This window comes from Cherax quadricarinatus, chromosome 86 (genome assembly GCF_038502225.1).
Source record: "Cherax quadricarinatus isolate ZL_2023a chromosome 86, ASM3850222v1, whole genome shotgun sequence".
In the NCBI taxonomy this organism is placed as follows: Eukaryota; Metazoa; Arthropoda; class Malacostraca; order Decapoda; family Parastacidae; genus Cherax; species Cherax quadricarinatus.
Window position 1 is genome coordinate 349,013 of NC_091377.1, and position 24,163 is coordinate 373,175.

Here is a 24,163-nt window from a genome sequence, read left to right on the forward strand (position 1 = left end):
TGCATTGTGAATTTTTAATTCTAAGCTGAACTTTCGAATGCAACTTATCCAAATACGTTTCTCTGACTTTAAGTTATTTTTGAATAAATAAATTAAACAAAATTAAAACTAGCGTAATATGTTTAAGTCGTAAATATAAGTAACTCACTTTAATAATTAGTGAAATAGAATTAAAACATATATGAGGTGATAATATTATAACGGGACAGGGAATATATACGCAGATAGGTTTATTTCTCTCGGTGTATATATGCTGAGAATTTCTTTTAATTCATATTTTAGGGATTGGAATATTGTTGTCTGATGGTAAAAAGATTACATGTAGCCTTAATAATCTTAATATAATCGACAGACTGAGCCTAAAGGACCCAATGACAATAAGTCACTCTGTCTGGCTTTTTTGGGGGGGATTATCTTAGGTTCTCTACACATATGCTTCTATGTATGATAATCTATGTAACCGTATTTGTGTATGCATAAATAAATTTACTTATTTACTAACCCTATAAACCGAGCAAATAAACCGAGGACAAAGTCAGATAGAGGATACGGACAAGTGGAGCCTGTGGGTGTTTTGGTGTGAGGAAGAAGTGAAAAAGAGAGAAAATGATCACCACATAAGCTTTTTCCTGACATTTTAACGATGAGTTCGTATAAGAGAAACAAACCTCCAGGCGGATTTAAGACTTACGTTGACTTTGTCGAGTTTGAAGAGGTAAAGTCTCCCCCTAAAATGGAAATAAGTTACGGTGTTGGACTTAACTCATTCTATCATTTATCGCCAATTTTGTCATCAAGAAGTTTCGTGCTAATTAGAAATGGTGTTGAAATGTGTTATACTGTCTTAAATTATATATTATCTTAGGATAACCCTTCAGTTAGGTGATGTAAGGTTCTTGAGTCAAGGTTCAACCTGGATCCGAAACCAAAATTTATTATTAATGTACTTAGGGGAACCACTAAACCCGTAGGGGTCATACAGGGCCTGGGAGAATGGGAGGCAATCAGGTTCGAGCCAAGGAAGGGGACGACAAGGGCCAATTCCTTGGATCTAGAACCTCCCCATGGATGCTTATGGCTCAGTTGGTAGTTTAATTGGTGTGGGTTGCATCCTGGGGAATTATTATTATCATAATAATAATAAAGGGGAAGCGCTAAACCCGTACGATTATACAGCGCCTGGGGGAGGGATGTGGAAGGCATTCAGGCTTAATTCGGGGAAATGGAGCACAGATCCAATTCTCTAAATCAAGAGCCCCTCACCAACATCAAGGAACCTTCCTGAGGGGCATCCTGGGGAAGAGGATTACAGGACCACGATAGAAATAAGCCAGACAGTCCAATAAAAGTGGCTTTATTGGGTTATCTTGGGTTACTAAGTCTTTAGGTTAATAGTACATTACAAGGTTCCTTGTGGACTCCTCTGCTAAAAGCAGAAGAATGGAGGAACACTGCAGTAGGCCTACTGGTCTAGCCTTAGCAGGACCTCCTCAAGTCCAGCTCTTCTAATTCACGTATTTCTCCATCCTATTCCTAAAGCTACTCGAGGAATTAGCTTTAATAACCCATATTAGGAAGGTCCTAATCAAATCAAATCCTTCACACTCATATATATTGTGTTTTGCTGGGACCTGCCTAAAATGGGTTATTGAAACTAATTCCTTGAAAAGCTTTAGGAATAAGTTGGACAAATGTGCAGTGCAAACTCTCTGTTGGAGTGTTTAAGGACTATTTTCTCTGTCCAAGATAAGACCAGGAGAGTCTTAGATTCATCCTGGATTCTTCATCATTAAGGTGACATCATAACCAATGGTCTTCAGAATTTGGGATTTCTTCTTGCATTTGTTGCTATGCGAGAGATGTGTTGAAACATTTAACTTCTTCAAATCCTTCCTTTTAGTGGGATTTTACCCTTCCTACTTGGCTTCAGTATGAGGCCAGGTGTTCTTTACGGCTGCCTCCTATATCTTGGGCATGTCAAGAGTTTGGTGCTTTTCTGGAGACATGTATACACACTTAAAATTCTCAAGGCCTTCTGTACTAAAAGATCTTGCCATTTTGCCTTGTCTGTTTTAGCATTAGGCCCGGATCAGCCGGGCTGTGGCTCGTAAGTTGGACTGTGTTCGGCCAGCAGTAACAGCCTGGTTGATCAGGCCCTGATCCATCAGGAGGCCTGGTCATGGACCAGGCCGCGGGGGCGTTGATTCCCGGAATAACCTCCAGATAACCTCGTCCAGGGGTTTCTCATGGCAACTTTTGTACTTTGGGTGGTCTCTGGAGTCAGTTGCTTATCCAGGTACACATTCACACATCTGACATCAATACAGCTCATTCTGTGGTGAGATTTTTCTGTTATCAATTTTGTGATACTTAAGCATCATAAGTGTTGTTCATCATGGCTCTTCTCTTACCCACAACTAAATAAATACTGATTAACTGTATCTCATAAATGTATAACCTGTGACCTTATCAAACTGTTTTTTTTTGTAATTACATTACCTAATAGAATACTCCATTCTCTTGAATGCTTAGTAACTCATCAAATGTGCTACAGATTTGTACAACTATAAAGCCTCTTATTTGAAATACCCATTTGTACTTCATGTTGTAATTTGTTTACTGTAATTTTTACCACTGAATATATCATTGCTTAGCTAATCTTAAGTTAATTTTAAGCCTGCTCACAATGCTCTGCATACAAGGGGCTTTTGGCATGTACACTCAACCACTGTATTTCTTTTGTACAACTATGTATCATGTCCAAATAATAATAAATAAATAAATAAATTGGTTGTTTCCCCTCTGTTGTGCTGCTCTAATTGGGACAACATACATTAACCTAGTTTTGTTCTTACTTAGATCCTCATTCCTGAGTCATCTACTGTACACAATTCATGATGCTGTTCCAGCATCATGAATTGTGTACAGTACTGTATGGTTGTTCAGATATATGTCTCTCCTCCTGAAGTTGGTTACTCTTCTAAGGACAGATTTACACATCTGACATCACTAAGGTCCCCTGGTAAGCTCCTTCAGTTACTCCTTGGTACTCTGCCTAGTCCACTGTTCATTGTGGCTTTTCCTTGGACTTGGTAGAGGATGTATCTGACCATCGGTGGTTATTTTAGATATATTTATGCCTAACTGATGAGATTCACAATTAACCTTAGTGAACTCGATCCAGCCTTACAGGAATTATGGATATGTTTTGCCATATTATCACCTTATCCTGGTCTCTGGTACATATATATGTTACACTAGCTGCAGCATGGTATTTTTTCCTTACCTCCTTTCCTGTATAGATTAGAATTGAGTATCATGCTGCCTTGGCATCCTGGAGGCGTATTCTACGTCAGATTGATCTTTAAACCCTGTTATTTATTATCAGCTATTGTTGGTATGTTTTGGGGTATTTTGCAGGCTGACCAACATGGGTTTAGTTATTTCCATGAATATAAGAACATAAGAACGAAGGAACACTGCAGCAGGCGTACTGGCCCATGCGAGGCAGGTCCAAGTCTCCTACCAGCTTAAGCCAATGCACCCAACCTAGTCAGGTCAGGCCACATTGACTTAAGGGAGGAACACGACAACCGACGTGGTAGCACAAGCTGTCAGGTCCAACTCACACCCACCCACATCCACTCAGTGTAGAACTTAGGAAAAGTTTGTAAGAGTGAAAATATAGGATGAAATTGAATGATTTGCCTTGTGCAATATGTCACTGAATATTTCTTAAGAGTGAATTAAGTAAGACTTTGTATTCCACTAAGGATTCAGTAACTACGGCAGCTTCAGGGGCTTCATTCCAGCAGAATTGGAGAATTGGCTGTGATGCTTTGGTGGGTAGCTAAGGAAACCAGAAAAATGTGTTTATTATATTTGTGAAGATGTATCTTTTCCTTGTTTTATATGGCTTTTAAGCAAATTTTTTTTTTAATACATTAAACACTCGATTTTATGTGCTAAGAGGATACAGTGAGTGACCAGTAATGGAGATTGTGGTGAATAGAGATGTGACTATTTTACTGTGACTAAGAGTAATGGACAATTCTGTAACTGACATATTTTGTCAGTTTCCAGATTTGTTCATTATTGTTAGTCAGCGAATTTTGTCCAGAATTTCCAAAGTTTGTTAAATTGAGGGTTTACTATGTGTGTGCAGTAAGTGTGGTATCATATAAGAAATAATGTGATGACCCATTAATTAATATTCCAGAGACCCATTGATGTTCCTGAAGAAATTGTTGAGGTGAAGGCTGAGCCAGAACTTCTCCCAGGTGAGTATAGTAAATATTGGGCCTTTATCATCACCAGTGTCCATCATCATCATTACCAATATGGCAGTATCCATCATCATCATCATTACCAGTATCCATCATTGTCATCATCATTACCAGTATCCATCATTGTCATCATCATTACCAGTATCCATCATTGTCATCATCATTACCAGTATCCATCATCATTATCAGTGTCCATCATCATCATTACCAGTATGGCAGTATCCATCATCATTACCAGTATCCATCATCTTCATCATTACCAGTATCCATCATCATCATCATTACCAGTAACCATCATCATCATCATTACCAGTAACCATCATCATCATCATTACCAGTAACCATCATCATCATCATTACCAGTAACCATCATCATCATCATCATTACCAGTAACCATCATCATCATCATCATTACCAGTATCCATCATCATCACTATTTATCATCACCAGTATCCATCATCATCACTATTCATCATCAGTATCCATCATCATCACTATCATCACCAGTATCCATCATCATCACTGTTCATCATCACGAGTATCCATTTTCATTATCATCACCAGTATTCATTATCATCACCAGTATTCATTATCATCACCAGTATCCATCAACAGAATCATCACCAGTATCCATCAACATCATTATCATCACCAGTATCCATCATCATTATCATTACCAGGATCCATCAACATCATTATCATCACCAGTATCCATCAACATCATTATCATCACCAGTATCCATCAACATCATTATCATCACCAGGATCCATCAACATCATTATCATCACCAGTATCCATCAACATCATTATCATCACCAGTATCCATCAACATCATTATCATCACCAGTATCCATCAACATCATTATCATCACCAGTATCCATCAACATCATTATCATCACCAGTATCCATCAACATCATTATCATCACCAGTATCCATTATTAGCCTGAAAAAGCAGGCAACTGCAAAATATACTAACAAAAAGTAATCACATAAAGTCAAATGCCTTTGTGATTGGATTTCATCTATGGACAGTATGAAGAATTAGACACGTGTACAGCATTTGGGTTTCTTTAATTGTAGATGTTTCACCGTCCAGTTGCTTTATGAATACAGTACATGGACATATTATGAAAATTGTAGAAATTTATACAACAGACAGTGGAAGATGCAGATATTAACAATAGGCTAGGTTGCCAATTAGGATAGAGCAATAAGCAGATTGCTAATTCCTCAAGCTTCTCAAGTGGAAAAAAAAGGCAATACCCTATATTTTTTTTATTTTTTATTATCACACCGGCCGATTCCCACCAAGGCAGGGTGGCCCGAAAAAGAAAAACTTTCACCATCATTCACTCCATCACTGTCTTGCCAGAAGGGTGCTTAAATTTAGTATCTACTAAAAATTTAAAAAGAAATTCTCAACATAAACTGTCTAATCCCCTTTGGAAAAAGTGATCATATGCTTTTGGAAATAAAAAATGTAGCTAAATTTACTAGAAGGACTAGTAGCATAAACTATTATTAGTACAGTGACCTACTGAGACATTGAAAAGGAAAGATGCTTGTACGGCTTCCTGAGAGGTTCTAGTGTTCTTTCACGGACATTGGTGGTGCAGCTGAGACCAAGTTTCCTGATGACAGGAAACTTTTTTCTCTCAAGTGCTGCACCAAATACATATACGTACATTATACTGTTGCAGCATGTTGCATAACAGAATTTCATGTGTTATTTGCAATGGCCAAATGAAGTGATTGATAAATTCTTAGGGATGTACTGTTTATACACTTTAACTGCAATGATTGCTACAGTAATAATGTTCATCGTATTTGTGATTGTTGAATATAGACATTTCCAAGCACTCAGATGGTGAAGTACGACTTTTGTTTAATTATTAGCAGGAAAAAATAAAGAACTGTTGAATAACACGTGATACATGAACAGTATATCTTAACTTTCATTGCATTTCTGAAAACAGTTAAGTTGAAAAAACAGCAAGTGGGGGACTTACAACAATGCTGATAATACCCAAATATTTCTGCAAGAGCCTCTTCAACAGTGTGAAGGTGATGGTACATCTAGTCTGCATGTAAAAAGGTGTATTCTTATCAAAGAAATTAAAAAAATAAATTAGTGTATTGGGAAATAATTAGTTTATTTCAGAAACAATAATGTATAAAATCTATAAATAGATTAACTTCTGTATGGATAAATTAACTTCTGGAAATCTGTCACTGAGGGCTGCTCATTGTACATTGCAAGAGGATAATAATTGCAGTAAAGATTCATTATAGGCTGCACAAAAAGTAATTCATGATAAAAATGTGAGTGAGAGGCTCACCACGGAATTTGGTAAAAAAGTTAAAGAGTTCATCAACAAAAAACAGATAACACATACAAGAGGATTTGTATCTCTGCTACATACATACATTTAAGGCCTTCAGATGACTTTTCTTGTTGAAATTCTTAGTTGATGACGTTCAATAGAAATTTAAAAATTGTATATTTCAAGTGTTTCATCATTCTACTAGTGATTTGTTTAAGAATCCTGTCAAATAAATGTCTAGTGATAGAAAACCATGGTGCCCAGTTCTTCAGAAAATTGGGTTAGATCAGTTTTCTTGGCCATTTTGCCAGATGATCCACCAGCCATTTTAAGACTTAACCTACATGTGACTACCACCACTGAACCAACGATATTTTTTTCATCACTGCCTCCAAACCTCACCACCTCCCAACCTTGCTATCTCTGATTTTTATAATCTGGTGTCCTCACTAGCAGCTATTGCTATATTACATTTTAAGTTGTATCTGCAGTTCAGCTTTATTTGATAATGTTAGAAAAATTCACAACAATGTTATCTGGCCTTCACATGGTCTTGAAGGAGGCAGCCAGCTTTCTGTACTGGAGCAGTTGGCTGATGCATACACTGTCAGACACCACACTGAGCTTTGGTGTTTGAGATACTTTTATGGAATTTTCCACAACTGTGGAGCTTCCAGAAAAGTAACCCCTTGATTATGGAGGCATCAATGTTCTGTAGAACTGTGTATATTTGAAAGCAGACAACAACTTTTTGTCCATAAGGCTTTCATTATTTTGTTCTTATCTTTTCACTCTTACAGACAAGCAGGGGTTTTGCTTGTCTGTAACAGTTTTGCTAGAAATCAGCTATTACTAACAAGTAATTTGGTCAGTTTACATAGCTTAGAATTTATCACTTTTGGACCTATGATCTCATTCAGCTAGAGGTATTGAGGGATCTTCAGCAGCCTCAGCTTTAGTTCCTGGTGATATTCTTATGGAGGCAATTGGCTTTATGGGTGGGTTCACATTTGCTAGGCATCATGTCACTGGTTATGTTGTACCACAAGTTCTGTTCCTAGATATTTGGCATAAAATATATATAAAAATGTTCTTGCATATTGCCACCTCCTCCTGTACTCTGAAGGAAGGGTGGGAATGTTGTAGCTCAGAAGATCTCTTAAATTGTGACATCCGCATGCTTACGGCAAGACAGCTGTAGAATAGGTGGTGGTGATTTTTTTTTTTTTTTTTTTTTTGGGGGGGGAGGGGGTGTAAAAAAAAAAATTACGATAGTTTCATATTGCTAGATACAGATGTACCCATTACATTTTAGTCAGTGCATCTACATATAACCGGACTTGAGTCCTGGAAATGGGAAGTACAATGCCTGCACTCTAAAGGAGGGGTTTGGGATATTGGCAGTTTTTAGGGATATATTGTGTATATTTATACATATATACTTCTAAACTGTTGTATTCTGAGCACCTCTGCAAAAACAGTGATTATGTGTGAGTGAGGTGAAAGTGTTGAATGATATGAAAGTATTTTCTTTTTGGGGATTTTCTTTCTTTTTGGGTCACCCTGCCTCGGTGGGAGACGGCCAACTTGTTGAAAAAAAAAAAAATCTACATTGAGCCCCTGCCTTCATGTTTCATGAGTTAATCTTACAGCATGCAGTTAATGCCTCAGGGCTTGTTAAGAGGAAGTTAATTTTTCTGACTTCTGATGTTTCTTACGCAAAGTTATCTTATGGTAGTTTGCCACTAGATGTTTGATATGGCTGAAATACTCAACAAAATGCAGAAATATAACAATTGTTGCATTATTAGGCTGGATTTATGTGAATGGAAGGCCAAATATATTCTGGTATTGTCATTGGACCCACTGCGGCATTGAAAGCCTTTTCCTTCCTCAAGTGTAAGTATTGTAGGGTTTTTAGCATTATCAGTAGGCAGGCCAAGAAGCTACAACTGCTAATTGAGGTTAAAGCAAGGCTGTAAGGGCACCAGAAATGTTTAATTTTTTTTGCAAATAATGTTAGGCTAATGGAATGGGGTACAAAGGAAGGTAGGAAATGCTTCAACTACTTGAATATGTAATGAACTGTATGATAAACTAATTAATAAAGATGGGACATGCAAGTAAATAGTAATTATATGTGTGTGCACACTCATCTATGTTCTGCTGTGTACGGCAATGGTCACTTTGGAAAAAAAGTTTTATTTTAGATCCTCTATTCTTTTAAGTTTATGCAATGTCTATGATAATTAAAGGATATGGAAGTATTTGTCATCTTCAGTTGAATGCACTTCCTGCCAGGTTCTTTCCAAAACTAACATATTTCAATAAATATGCAGGAGAAATTGTGATAGCAGAAGCTAATAATGTGCTGAAGTTTGCTCCTCTGAAGACCAACAAAACAGGAATCTCTGGCACCTTGTTCATAACCAACTTCAAAGTTTCTTTCGTTACTTCTCTTCCAGTTGACACAAAGGTATGAAACCCTGTTTAAGTTTACAGTTGGTCTTTCATGTGCTATGTTCATTTTATTTGGCTGCTTTTTTTTTTTTTGGGGGATGGCCAGTTTGTTAAAAAAGAAATTGATTATCTACGAATATTGCACAATTTTTTTTTATTTAAGTTTGTTATACTACTACAGCGTATATTTCTCTCCTCTACTACAGAAGTCACCAGTATTTTTGTTCAAGTTGGCAACATTAAATTTTAAAATTTGTAAAGGGGCTATACTGTACTGTACATGAAAATGATAAACTGACATTGCATCCAAATATAAAGTGAAAATTAACAACTGTATTAATGGAATCAGTTAATGAATGAACTTGAATACAAGAAATTTGACAACGATGTAAATTACATAGACTATAAATGTTGAAAATATCTGTTGCAGCCTGCTTATCCAGATTCCAATCAACATTTGTACTCAAGCACTTGTTATCACCACTTCCTCAATTGTTATAACTAAAATTACCCTCCAGTCATTATCACTAAAATTACCCTCCAATCATTATCACTAAAATTACCCTCCAATCATTATCACTAAAATTACCCTCCAATCATTATCACTAAAATTACCCTCCAATCATTATCACTAAATTTACCCTCCAATCATTATCACTAAATTTACCCTCCAATCATTATCACTAAAATTACCCTCCAAACATTATCACTAAAATTACCCTCCAAGCATTATCACTAAAATTACCCCAATATTATTATAACTAAAATTGTTAATACAGGTGTGTTTTTACTCTCTCTTACATTGCTATTTTAATACACATTTAGTTAAGTTCTGGGCTACTTATACAACAAGTTAGATTCCAGGCTACTGTAGGACCCTGCTTATACAGCAGGTTAGGTTCCAGGCTACTGTTGTAAAGCGAAATACATTGTACGTTTTGAAACACAGCCTTTTTTCACTTTCAAATGCATATAAAAAGCCTGATAATATGTTTACACTATCATATATTAAGTGAGCCATAGAGCTAGGCCTAAAAAAATGAATATACATTACACACATTACTAACCTTAAAATATTTTCATCTTTTGCTTATAGTGAGTGGTGAATATAGTTATTGTAGGAAATCTGGAAAAAATGAAGAACTGGTATAGATTGAAAACCGCTGTATTAGAGAAACCCTGTAAAGCAAAGCATTGTATAGCAGGGCCCTCCTGTAATTCTTGTTGTTTTTCAACACGCTGTTTGTATCCCACTGAGGCAGGGTGACGTAAAAGGAAAAATGAAAGTTTTTCTTTTTAAATTTAGTAATTTATACAGGAGAAAGGGTTACTAGCCCCTTGCTCCTGGCATTTTAGTTGCCTCTTACGATGCACTTAGCTTATGGAGGAAGAATTCTTTACCACTTTCCCATGGAGAATTTGTATATATACATTATGAAAATAAAGTTTGTTTGACACACTTATGACAAGACAGTATTATCTCTTGGGAGGATTGCTGTCTACCCATTTATTACCTCTAAACTGTACTCTTCACTTTAAATTAATTTGAACTTATTTGTTATTCATCCCTATCTCCAAGCATTTACTTTAATTCTGTAATATATTTTCAGGAGGCTGAGCTGCACGAAAGAAGCCTTCAAAACCATTTTCTTAACGTGCACGACGTGTGCCTCTCTGAAGTCGATTCAGTAAATCAATTTTCTGAAGGATCAACAAAAAAGAAACGATTATTTTACAATGCTCCTTTGCCTCCGAGACTCTCAGGGTTACAGTTAGTTCTTAAGGTAATGGCTAGTTTGGTATAAATTGTTACGTTTGTATATACAGTGGACCCCCGGTTAACGATATTTTTTCATTCCAGAAGCATGTTCAGGTGCCAGTACTGACCGAATTTGTTCCCATAAGGAATATTGTGAAGTAGATTAGTCCATTTCAGACCCCCAAACATACACGTACAAACGCACTTACATAAATACACTTACATAATTGGTCGCATTGTGTGGTGATCGTTAAGCGGGGGTCCACTGTACTTTTATCATTCAAACGCAAAAATGTTTTAAACACTGGTTAATTGGGATGATAGAGTTGGTAGTAGTGGTGATGGTAATGGTTGTGGGATGATACACCAATACCTCGCACATAGGAGAAACAAAATTTATAATGACATTTTGGTCTGACTTGGACCATTAACAAATCACATAGTATAACTAGTTAATTGTTCAAGTCAGACCAAAACATCATCATAAAGTTTCTTTCTCCTATTTGCAGGTTATTTATGTATTGTTCCAGTCACGGTATTGTGTTCTTCATCGTGGGATGGTGCTGGAGGAGATGAAGGCAGTCCTCTACCAGGAGCAGAGTACAGGTACAACGTTGATTTTCCAGACACTGTTGGTCTGGAGCCATACAAATTTATGAGCAAGAACTTGAAATTCTCACGGCAGTGTATTTACCACCAAACTGTGTGTCACTTATCCAACCCCAAGACCAAGGAATACTGCGCTCTCTAAAGGCGAAAAAGTCAGTAATCCGGAAAGGCTTTGAACCCAAAGGTCCGGAAAATCAGTGTTGTACCTGTAGTAGTAGTGGTACTATTCAGGAAGGTCAGATTCTTACTGTGGGATATGAAAAAGGCAGATAAAGTAGTAGTAGTAGTAAATGTATGATGAGCGTGCGGTCAAAGGGTGATACACACTAACCTATTATTTGGGTCTTTAAAATTAACTTTAAGAAAAAAATTGGCATTGGAGAGAAAGAAAGAATATGCACTTGAAAGTGTTAAGATGACTGGAGAGAGTAATAAACAGCGATGAGCCATTGATGTCTGATTATTTAGAGTTCAACATTCAGAAGGTGCAAATGTTGGAATTAGTGCTTGCATTTAGGTAGAAGAGGCTAGAAGGGAAAGAGATATCCAACATTTTGCTAGGAAAAAACTTACTGCTATGGGAGGGCTCCTGAGCTAAGGAATTGTATCTGCTTTCCCCTTCCATGGATCAAACTTCATTGCTTCCCATTCTTCAGGCATTATGTGACCATTATGGGCTTCATTCTTCTCCATGAATATAATAATACATGTAATTGGAAAAGGAAAGAGAGCCCCATTAGAAAAGATGATTATTTCAGTGCAAGGTGTATTGATTTTAAGAATGTCTTGCCAGTATTATGCAGCTTGAATATTTTATTTTTATTAATTTTTTTTTAGAAAATGAGACATTGCAGATATAGGTGGTCAGTCATGATAACCAATTTATTGATTAATGAGAGGTGTATACAACACTTGGGTATCTTTATTATGAAGACTTCTGCCAAGCAGGGTTTTTTCAGTTCACTACGGAGATTACTTGTTGGTGACAGTGAGAGATGAAGCAATCAGTGCCTGAAGATACCCAGGTGTCCATGTGTGTCTTATTCCTCAGCTTTTCAGCATTGTATACCATCTATGTAATGAAAACTACTCTTGTCTTCCTTTCAGAACCTTCGCATCATAAACTTCAGCTTCAAGTTCACCCCAGCAGGTGAAGACCTAAGAGTGACACAAGCTCTTCTACATCATGCCTTCCCACCCACCATAGATCATCTTTTCCTCTCATGTGGCCACCCTCCACCTTCACCTGGCATCCCAGACTTCTGGTTAGTTTAGGAGAATATTACTCATTGGCATAAATTACATAAAAACATTCTGAGTTTGCTTTTTTGCTTTTGTTTGCATCAGTAAATGGGCAATAGATTCATTCTCTGAGCTATAAGCAGACAGATTATCTTTGTGGATGAGAAGGTAAGTAATTACTCAAAAAGTCTGAAACTTCAAGAGTAGTGAAACTATATGCAACTGCCTGGGCCCTTAGTGTGTGTGAGCAACACATTTCTGGGTATTTGGAATGCTCTCTGAAATTTTGAATACAGTAGGGCCCTGGTTTTTTGGCACCCTATTTTCACTGTATTAAGATTTCACCAGTTTTCAATTGAGCCATTGTTCATTATGTTCAGTGCTTTTTACGCACCATAGCTGCATCAGGGACGGGCGTTTGGCACCATATTTTAAGGTGAATATTTTATGTACTATGTATTTACTTCACTTTTGTATCTGTTTTTTTGGCCTAGTTGTATTGAGCACATAATATGTATATATTACCGTAAACATGTTTTCAGGCATTTTAGTTGCATTCAGTGTTGAAAAACCGATTTTTCCAATGGCTGGCAATTTTTGCTTATCAGCTGGGGTCAGGAACCTAATTGGTTACAAATAGGGCCTTCCTGTACTCCTTATTTCACTGAAAATTTTTAATTTTAAGCCCTCAGCTTGGAATTTTTTTTAGCAAGAGAATATTTTGTAAATCTGAATTAAGAATATTCTCACCTACTCTGAGAATTATGATTGCAAGAGAATACCAAATGTTCATTAAGGATGCCTCTTAATTATTTTCTTTAAATAAGAGAACAATTTCAGGTTAGTTTAAATAAGAGAGAAATTATGTTACTGTATTGTATATAATTTTTTAACTATTGAAAACTTATTAATTTCAAGATAGTAAAAATATTGTTTTTTACCAGTGTGGCTCAAGACTGGGAGAGAGAGCTGCACCGAACACGCTGTCCTAACTGGAGGGTTTCTAAGCATAATGAGTTCTTCAACCTTTGTTCCTCGTAAGTTGTTCTAACTGGAGAGTTTCTATGCATAACAAGTTCTTCAACCTTTGTTGCTTGTAAGTTGTCCTAACTGGAGAATTTCTAAGCATAAGTTCTTCAGTTTTTGTTCATTGTAAATTGATTTAACTGGAGAGTTTCTAAGCATAATGAGTCCTTCAGCTCGCCAAAAACCTTACGTGATATTTTGGTTATTCTTAGATTGCTGTCAAGTCAAAACCAAATGCAGATTTTTGGTGAATTGTTGCAGCTACTATATTATGACTTACTAAGTTCTTCAACCTTTGTTCCTCATAGTTATCCCAAAGATCATTATTTTTTTTTTTTTATTATTAACATATCACCCTGCCTCAGTGGGAGACGGCCGACTTGTTAAAAAAAAAAAAAAAAAAAAATCAGCCATTTCCCACCCAGGCAGAGAGACCCAAAAAAGAAGAAACACTTTCATCATCACTCACTCCATCACTCTTGCTAGAGGGGTGCTGACACTACAGTTCAAAAACTGCAATATATCTTCACCCCTCCAGAGTGCAGGCACTGCACTTCCTTAGGGCATTGGATGGGTTAAAATCTCCACATTTCAAATAGCCTGTTCCTACTATTGCAGATTGCCAGCAGTGGTGGTGGTTCCACGTGATCTTCTAGATGCTCAGTTAGATGAAGCAGCACAACATTTTCAAGGCACACGTCCTCCTGTGTGGTGTTGGGGTTCTTTGGCTGGAGCAGCGTTAGTTCGCATGGCACAGATCTCCCCTAGTATTACAGATAAGTAAGTTAAGGCACATTTTTTCAGTAGTTACTGTATAAGTTAATGCTTGTATACAATTAGCTGTGCAAGTTTTTACACTTGTGTTAGTGTGTTTTAACTTCCTTGTTTGGTTTATTGTATTTGTTTTGCCCTTGTAATTTAATAATACAATAGCAGCACTGATAAATGGATAAACCAGGATTGTTAATTATATGTTAAGTATTTGTCAGATCAACCAGGTTATGATGGTTCTGTAGGTTTTTAGGCCATTTAACAGCAGCAACATTTAACAGGAAAATCCAGCCTCTGGTCAGGCTCTAAGAGTGCAACACTTAAAATCAGTCACAGGTATATACAGTAAACTTTCAATTTAATGGACTCAGGAGGGAGTGGGAGGCTGCTAATGGCGGCTGTGGAGGACAGAGACGAGATTGTTTTGTGCTATGTTTGTAACAGTCATGGACAATTCTGTAACCATTGAACTTTTTTTTTTGTTGTTGTTGTTGTTGTTTTGAATCAATTGACCATCAGATTCGTCCCTTGTTTTTGAAGTCTGTTAAATTGAGATTCGTTAAATCGAGGGTTTACCTGTACACTCAACCACTGAATTATTAAAGGAGTTATTTTTATTGCAATATTAATGGTTAATGCTGTCATAACTTTTTAGTAATTGCATCTGTTCTTAATATTTTTTCAAAAGGCTTTATTTTGACTGATTTTTTTGTAAGTAAACAACTAATAATGAATCTCATTTGGAAATCGGTATATTAACTGTATATGCTGAGTCCAAACAGAGTGACACAACACAATTTATATTGCATTAATGTACCATTTTTTTCCTAAACTATTGAAGGATGTCGGTGACAAAATCTATGGGAACTTTGAAGAGAAGAAAGCTGGAGGAAGTGTGCCAGTGAGTGAGTCAGTCATGTTACTCCTTGATAGTGTAACCCAGACACAACCATATTGGTTGTCTCAGTAACCAAAGCCCTTTAAAAAGCTTGCTTCTTGCATCCAGCTTTTTGCTAAGCTGCCTAAGATGGTGATGGAAGATTTTTACTGACTCAGTCTTATTAGCAATCTCTCAAACTAAACTGATAAGTATATTTTAGTAAATATGATAGTAATGGCTTAGTAAGTGTATATTTACGAGATTAAGTGGTAAAATGTTTAGCATTGTGGTTAGTAATGAAGAGCATAGCTGTAGTGATTAGCTTTTGGTTCAACATGTGGAAGCCTCAGCTGTAGATGTGTAAGACATGGAAACATGGTTAACACATGGCAGCCTTAGTAGCCTCAGCTGTAGATGTGTAAGACATGGAAACATGGTTAACACATGGCAGCCTTAGTAGCCTCAGCTGTAGATGTGTAAGACATGGAAACATGGTTAACACATGGCAGCCTTAGTAGCCTCAGCTATAGATGTGTAAGACATAGAAACATGGGTAACACATGGCAGCCTTAGTAGCCTCAGCTGTAGATGTGTAAGACATGGAAACATGGGTAACACATGGCAGCCTTAGCAGCCTCAGCTGTAGATGTGTAAGACATAGAAACATGGGTAACACATGGCAGCCTCAGCTGTAGATGTGTAAGACATGGAAAAATGGGTAACACATCACAGCCTTAGCTGTAGATGAGTAAGACACATAAGGAACACATGGGTATCTTTATTGTGGAGATGTTTTGCCAATCCAATACTGAGAATAATACTGGAGACAGTGGAAGACATGAAGTAAAAATGGTTTCGGTTTTCTACCGTCCCCAGTATGGTTCTCTGTATTCGAATAATAAAGTCACTGGATGATGAAATTTTTCTACAGTAAAAATACCCAAGTGTTGCACAGCTTTTATTTTTTATATACTTGTGGGTTTGATGAGCCTCAGCTGTGTTCCAGTAACACATCTGTACAGTAGTTGGGCAGCTCTTGGCTGTAATGTGTATCAACAGTTAAATGCCATTGATTAGTTAATATTCTTTAGTTTCAAACTCTTCATGGAGGAAGAGAAAGGGATGCCTTAATTATCTCAGATTTCCAAGATGTCATTGACCCTCACAGGTTTAGCACCTCGTGAATTTTTTTTATTTTTTTTATTAACACATCATTTGTTTCCCACCAAGCAAGGTGTCCCAAAACAAGAAGAAACACTTTCATCATCACTCATTCCATTGCTGTCTTGCCAGAGGCATGCTGACACTACAGTTAACAAAGACTGCAACATATTTACACCCCTCCTTCAGAGCATAGATACTGTACTTTCGACCTCCAGGACTAGTCTGGTTAACTGGTTTCTCTGAATCCCTTCATAAGTATTACCTTTCTAACATTCCAGTAGCACATCATCATAAAAATCATTTGCCTCCACTCGCTCCTATCCAACACACTCATTCATGCTTGCTGGAAGTCTAAGCCCCTTGCACACAAAACCTTTACCCCTTCCCTCCAGTCCTTCATTGGATGACTCCTCCCCTGCCTTCCTTCCACTACAGCTTTATATATCCTTCAAGTCATTCTGTTCTGTTCCATTCTCTCTAAATGTCCAAACCATCTCAGCAACCCCTCCTCAGCCCTCTGGATAATACTTTTAGAAACTTCTCACTTCCTATTCTCCAAGCTACAGATTCTCTGCATAATATTCACACCACATATTACCTTCAGACATGACATCTCCACTGCCTCTAGCCTTCTCCTTGTTGCAACATTCACCACCTATGCTTCACACCCATGTAAGAGCATTGGTATAACTATACTCTTATACATTCCCCTCTCTGTTTCCATGGATAGTGTTCTTTGTGTTCACAAACTCAGTGCACCACTCATCTTTTTTCCATAATCAATTTTATGGTTAACCTTGTCTTTAATAGACCCATCTGCTGACAAGTCCACTCCCAAATGTATGAAAATATTCAGTTTCCCCATACTCCCTCCCTTCACTCTGATATCCAGTCTTTCATTGCCTAAATTTTTTGTATACCAGGTATACTCCAGGTATACCTTGCTCTTTCCTATGTTCACTTATAATTTCCTTCTTTTACATACCCTCCCAACCTCTGCAACTTCTCTTCAGAATCTCCCAAAAGCACAGTGTCATCAGCAAAAAGCAGCTGTGACAGCTCCTACTTTGTGTTAGGTTCTTTATTTTTAACCCGTAAACGGTCCAAGCAGATCTACGTTCACATGTGTAGTGCTACCAAAGTAGATCTACGTTTTTTTACATATTTTCAAATATAACACAAAAAAAAAAGTAGACCAAAGTTTTTTTTACACATTTTCAAATGTAAAAAAACAAAAAAGTTCTACTTTTTTACATACTTTCAAATGTTGAAAAAACGTATATATACGTTTGGACCGTTTACGGGTTAAATACCACACATCTTCCCAACACCCAAGCATTCATTTCTCTTACAACCCCTTCTATAAATATATTGAACAACCATAGTGACATCTTGCATCCCTGTCTAAGGCCTACTTTTACTGAGAAAAGTACTGTAATAATCCTTAGCATCATGGCAGTGTTAGTACTGTTTTGTATATTAAGCTTTTGGGTGTTGGCAATACGAAAAATTCCTGTTTTGATAATGCAAATATTAGTCAGTTACATTTGTTTATGAATTTATCTACTGAACAAGTGTTATACCAGGTCAGTGAATTGGAAAATTGATATATAAATCATTGACAAATGTTCTTGTGAGTTTCATATTCATTTCTTTACATTAGCAACATTTTATTTTAGACATTTATATTAAACATTTACAAGGGGATTTAGGATACTGGCAGTTTGGAGGGATGTCTAAACTGTTGTATCTGAGTGCCTCTGCAAAGACAGTGATTATGTATGATTGATGGTGAAAGTGTTGAATGATGATGAAAGTTTTTTCTTTCTTTTTTGGGCTTTCCTTTCTTTTTGGGTCACCCTGCCTCAGTGGGAAATGGCCAATATGTTAAAAAAAAATTACAAGGGGTGTGTAAAGGTAGAAAGTTGAAAGTGAACATAGATAAGAGTAAGGTGTTGAGGGTATCAAACAATTTAGGTAAAGAAAAATTAGATATTATATTGGAGGGAGAGAATATGGAAGAAGTGAATGTTTTCAGATATTTGGGAGTTGACTTGTCAGCAGATGAGTTTATAAAGGATGAGGTTAGCTATAGAATTGATGAAAGAAAAAAGGTGGGTGGTGCATTGAGGTATCTGTGGAGACAAAAAACGTTATCCATGGAGGCAAAGAAGGGAATGTACGAAAGTAGTGTGGTACCAACACTCTTATATGAGTGTAAAGCTCGTGTTGTAAATGTTGCTGTGAGGAGGCGGCTGGAGGCAGTGGAGATGTCCTGTCTAAGGGCAATTGTGGTGCAAATATTATGCAGAGAATTCGTAGTGTGGAAATTAGGAGGTGTGAAGTTACTAAAAGTATTAGTCAGAGGGCTGAGGAGGAGCTGTTGAGGTGATTTGGTCATTTAGAGAGAATGGAACAAAGTAGAATGACTTGGAGAGCGCATGAATCTGTTGGGGAAGGAAGGTGGGGTAGGGGTCGTCCCCGAAAAGGTTGGAGGGAGCGAGTAAAGGACGTTTTCTGGGCGAGGGGCTTGGACTTTCAGTAAGCGTGCATGTGCGTGTTAGAGAGGAGTGAATGGAGACGAATGGTTTTTGGGACCTGACAAGTTGTTGGAGTGTGAGCAGGGTAATATTTTGTGAAAAGATTCAGGGAAACTGATTAGCCAGACTTGAGCCTTAGAAATGGGAAGTGCAGTGCCTGCACTTTAAAGGAGGTGTCTGGTATATTGGCAGTTTGGAGGGACATCTAAACTGTCGTATCTGAGTGCCTATGCAGAGACAGTGATTATATATGAGTTATGGTGAAAGTGTTGAATGATGATGAAAGTTTCTTTTCTTTCCTTTTGGGTTTTTCTTTCTTTTTGGGTCACCCTGCCATGGTGGGAAACGGTCAACATGTTAAAAAAATTTTTTTACAAGGGATCGAGTGGTCAGCAGTCTTATGTGAGCATGTTGATATAGGAGTAAATGAGGACAGTTGATTTGTAATAAACGTGTTGTTGGAGTGTAAGGTAACATTTATGGCTAAAATTTCAGAAATTTTGCATGGAAAAATGTTTTTAAAGCATATGGCAAGCTTGTCCTTAAAATGGTTTTAGAAATCCTGCATGTAAAGATTTGTACATTGCATTTCACAGCATATATCATACTGTCAAACTAATCGTTTCATCTTATAGAAATGCACTTATTTTTGATGTTTCAAGAAAAAATTAGTCATTATTTTTAACTTATCAGTATTCAGGTAAACAAAATTCATTGTAAAGACAAATGTAAGGCTTATTGGAAATCTTGAGCTGGGCCCCATAAAGATTTTTATTGATTGTTTTTACCCTATTATCATTATTTTTCTACTTCATATTTATAGGAGACCTAATATATACTGACCTTTCTCCATTGTTAATTCAGGATTCTATGACTGAAATTATAAATAACTATGGTCAATGGAATAAAAATTTTACATTATGTATTATGTGTAATAGACAAATTACCTGTCTCTGTCTACCTTGTCAGTTCCTTTCAGTATTTAATATGTTGTTATCATGTTCCCCTTCTCTCTCCTGTCCTCCAGTGCCATCAGGTCGATTTCCCTTAACCTCTCCTCATAGGCCGTGTGGGTGTGTGTTGTCTAGCATTATTATTAGAGCAGATATTTTATTTATATAAAAATTATTGTTAAATCTATTAAGATAGCATCACAAAATGTGCATCTGCCACAGAAACCATCCTCTGCTGTAGTGTCTTACAGCAAGCCCTGCCTCACATTCAGGTGCTTTCTGTCTATAGTAGGATTGATAGGTTTATCCAGTTAGTTACTTTACAGTTTTAGGGCTTGAGCATCCAGCAGGCATGTGGGAGCACATTGAATAGGAGGGAATGGGGTCAAGTGTTTTTTAATTGATGTATTGTTGGAGTTTGAGCAAGGTAACTTTTATGAAGGGATACAGGGAAATCAGTCACCAGGATTTGAGTCTTTTAGGCAGAAAGGGCAGTGCTTATAGTTTGATGGAGGCATGGGACTGTTGTAGTTGGAAGGTTATCTGGATTGTGATGTCAGCACACTTTTGGAAAGACATGTGATTGAATGAATGATGGTGTACCTGTTGGGGTACTGGCCCTGGCTTTCCCCTTCCTTTGGACCCTGGAATCCCCCAGAACCTACTACATTTGGACTAGAGACTGGGGCTTCAAGGAGATTGCTGAGCACCATAATTATTCCAGGACATCAGAGCTGGCACTACTCTCTCTTTAAATACATACTGAAATTTGTACTCCCCATTTGGGTCTTCAGTTTTGATAGTGAAGTTTGTACTTTTTGTCTGGGTCTTCATTTATGATAGTGTGATCTGTACTTTCCATCTGGGTCTTCATTTGTGAAAGTGAGGTTTGTACTCTGTCTGGGTCTTCAGTTTTGATAGTGAGAATTGTACTGCCCGTCTGAATCTTCAGTTGCAGTGGGTTGCTTCTCCCAGTCTAGGCAGTTACTTACCAAGCCTGTGTATCTGGGTGGTGTGATGCCTTCCATTGTTCTGGGCTTTGCCATTTTGATTGGATTGAGTGTTTTAATGGGGTCCATCATATGCTGGGCATAACAACCAAGTATAGCATTGACAATAGAGCATTTAGGGGGAAGCATTATACTGGACATAAAGCATGCGATGGATCTTACTTGGGCTGTAGAGGTGAGTATTGGTATGAATGATGCATGACATATTCCAGTGGGGAAGGGATTAATGTAATATTTAGATAAAAAAATAATGCAGTACTGATACTTGTGCAACATTTGGGTATCTTTATTCCAAAAACGTTTTCCCAGCCAGTGGCTTCTTCAGTCCAATGCAGAGAAATATTGAAAATGAGGAGGAGTTTGAGGTAATCAGTTACTCAGCCTGGTGAAACATTTCCAGAATAAAGGTACCCAAATGTTGCACAAGTGTCTCATTTATCAACTTATCTGTTTTCTAAATCATATATTCACAATGCAGTACTATATTTTGCTAACATATTTATAGGAAGTATCAGTACCACATACCTTTTACTATCTTGAAAAGCTTATTAATCTGTAAATTTTCTTTTCTTCTGAAGTATAACTTAGCATTCACATCCTTTCAGAGGGTTCTTTGATGCTGGGGAACACAAAGGGTTCTTGATCTAAGAAATTAGATTACCCCTTTCCTTTCCTTTGAATCAACCCTGATTACCTCCAATATCCTGGATGCTGCATAACCCCTTGTGTATTGAATACTTCCCCATGAGTTTAATAATAGTGAAACCTCGATTTAATAGAGCAGATGGCCCTTAATGGTAATTGTAGTGGATAGAAACGAGTGGTTTTGCTATGGTTGTAACAATAATGGACAATTCTGTAACCAGCAGAATTTCTTCTCTAATCGATTGACCCAGTGGATTTGGTCCCTTACTCTCAAAGTCAGTTAAGTCGAGGGTTTACTATGATATTATTCTGATACTTATTTTACTAAGCCTTATTTAAGGGTGCTATTCCTGCTATTTTCTCAGTCATCTGCCATCTTGTGTACTGTTCAGGAGTGCCCCTTAAGGGAGGTTCCTTGATTCCATAAAGGAGCTGTTGATTTAAGGAATTGAACCTGTATTCCATTCCTTGGATCAAACCTGAATGCCTCCCATTCCTCCAAGTGGTGTATAACCCCTACAGCCTTAACACTCCCCCACGACTGTAATAATAACAACATTTGGGAGTGTGTACAGTACGTATAAAAAAGTCTTATATTATGCAAGCAACCTATAAATACACACACATGCATCTGATCAGACTTCGATTCCTTTTTATTTATGCAGTAAATTGCTGTATGACCAATATGGGTTTAGCTCTTCCCCATGAATTTAATTTTATACAGTAAATTCTTGATTAAATGGACTAATGGGGAGCTGGTGACTAGTCATGGAAATCGTGGTTGATAAGGATGGGATCATTTCTCTGTGACTTTAATAATATTGGGCAATTGTGTAATCAGTGGACCTTGTCTGTTGTTTCCAGATCAATTGAATCAACAGATATGGTCCCTTAAATTAATTTATTATTACCTGATTACAAATCAGGAATTTGTGTTAATTTCTCCATTATCTTTAGCATAATATAGTAATACATTTTAACAGACAGCAGGAGAATAGGATGATGGGGTTGGTACACCGTTGTCACCCAAAGAAACTGCAGCCAACGATACTCGATCTCGACCAAATGTTACCCTCCTTAAAAGACATTCAGATCTCTTATATGAAGCTAAGAGAACTACACACCCCAGGTGAGTCCATACTGATCTTGTTTGAGAAACAACATTAGCATGATACAAATGAACACACTTTTCAGCTTGCGTTAAGATTATTATACAGTAACTTAGTTTTGGAATACTTATTATTTTCTATTTATTCTATTATTATCACACCGGCCGATTCCCACCAAGGCAGGGTGGCCCGAAAAAGAAAAACTTTCACCATCATTCACTCCATCACTGTCTTGCCAGAAGGGTGCTTTACACTACAGTTTTTAAACTGCAACATTAACACCCCTCCTTCAGAGTGCAGGACCTGTACTTCCCATCTCCAGGACTCAAGTCCGGCCTGCCGGTTTCCCTGAACCCCTTCATAAATGTTACTTTGCTCACACTCCAACAGCACGTCAAGTATTAAAAACCATTTGTCTCCATTCACTCCTATCAAACACGCTCACGCATGCTTATTAAGAAAGAGATAAAAATGAGGGAAGGAGATAATAAAAATGGATATGTTAAAAAGGCTAAACTTGTAATTCATTTTTTATTTTCAAGTTTTAAAATTTAGGTTTACTTGGTGTGGAATGTTGGTAACAATTCTAGTTATAGTGGTTTGTGTTGTCAATGTGTTTAACTTTAGTTCTTGTGATGACTACAGACAGCAATTTGTAAGTTTAATCCCTTCAAAGAGGGTGCCTTGGTAATGGTGAAAGGCTTTTGATCCAAGGCTGGAAATACTCGCCTACCTTGAATCTTCCATTTCCCGAGGTGTGTTCCCTACAGGATTTACTCTTTCCTTTGAATCTACTAATATTAATTATATAGGTTCAGAGATACTCTAGAATGTGTATCGTTAATATTATTGTAAATTCTGAAGGTGCTGGATTTTGTTTTTGAAATATTAATGCTAGATTTGATATAAACTGCTTATCTGTAGGCAATGTGCTTCGCTCAGAGTTTGTTGACAGTGAATTTGCAGACTTGGATTTTGTAGTTTATTGGGGAAACAAAAAGAAGAAATGTGCTTCTGGAGCCTATAACTCCTGTTCTGAAATATAGAATTAGTCAAACTGTTTCTCACTACTCTTAGATAATGCATCATTTTTTTCAGATGATCCCGTACAATTTTGGGAGCAGGATCGTCACTATTACAGTCGATGGGAGTCTTCAAGATGGTTATCTCACGTTAGCAAGTGTCTTGAAGTAGCCAAGAGTGCTGCCACTGCAATTCTTCTTCATAACAGCTCAGTCATTCTCCAAGGTTAGCAACACCTGAAGTAAAATAAGTAATATACTACAAATATTAATAGTGGTCATGCTCAAGGTCTATGTAAGCATGCTGCTCTTGATTTAGGGGTACAATCCTGGATATCACCACTCAAGCAACCATGATT

At 37.2% G+C, this 24,163-nt stretch overlaps 1 protein-coding gene across 3 annotated transcripts in view; it reads left to right on the forward strand.

Annotated features, from left to right (window-relative positions):
• The first annotated feature begins 555 nt into the window (after positions 1-555).
• LOC128703079 (myotubularin-related protein 10-B) overlaps positions 556-24,163 on the forward strand; it is a 41,009-nt gene continuing 17,401 nt past the window's right edge. For 2 of the 3 annotated variants that reach the window (XM_070103543.1, XM_070103545.1), the window contains exons 1-10: positions 556-715; positions 4,220-4,280; positions 8,954-9,090; positions 10,685-10,858; positions 12,550-12,707; positions 13,629-13,721; positions 14,329-14,490; positions 15,323-15,382; positions 22,657-22,802; positions 23,881-24,030. In XM_070103543.1, coding sequence (XP_069959644.1) covers positions 644-715; positions 4,220-4,280; positions 8,954-9,090; positions 10,685-10,858; positions 12,550-12,707; positions 13,629-13,721; positions 14,329-14,490; positions 15,323-15,382; positions 22,657-22,802; positions 23,881-24,030 — 1,213 coding nt within the window. In that variant the 5' untranslated portion in view covers positions 556-643. The remainder of the gene's footprint in view (positions 716-4,219; positions 4,281-8,953; positions 9,091-10,684; positions 10,859-12,549; positions 12,708-13,628; positions 13,722-14,328; positions 14,491-15,322; positions 15,383-22,656; positions 22,803-23,880; positions 24,031-24,163) is intronic. The other variant, XM_070103544.1, reaches the window with a different exon arrangement.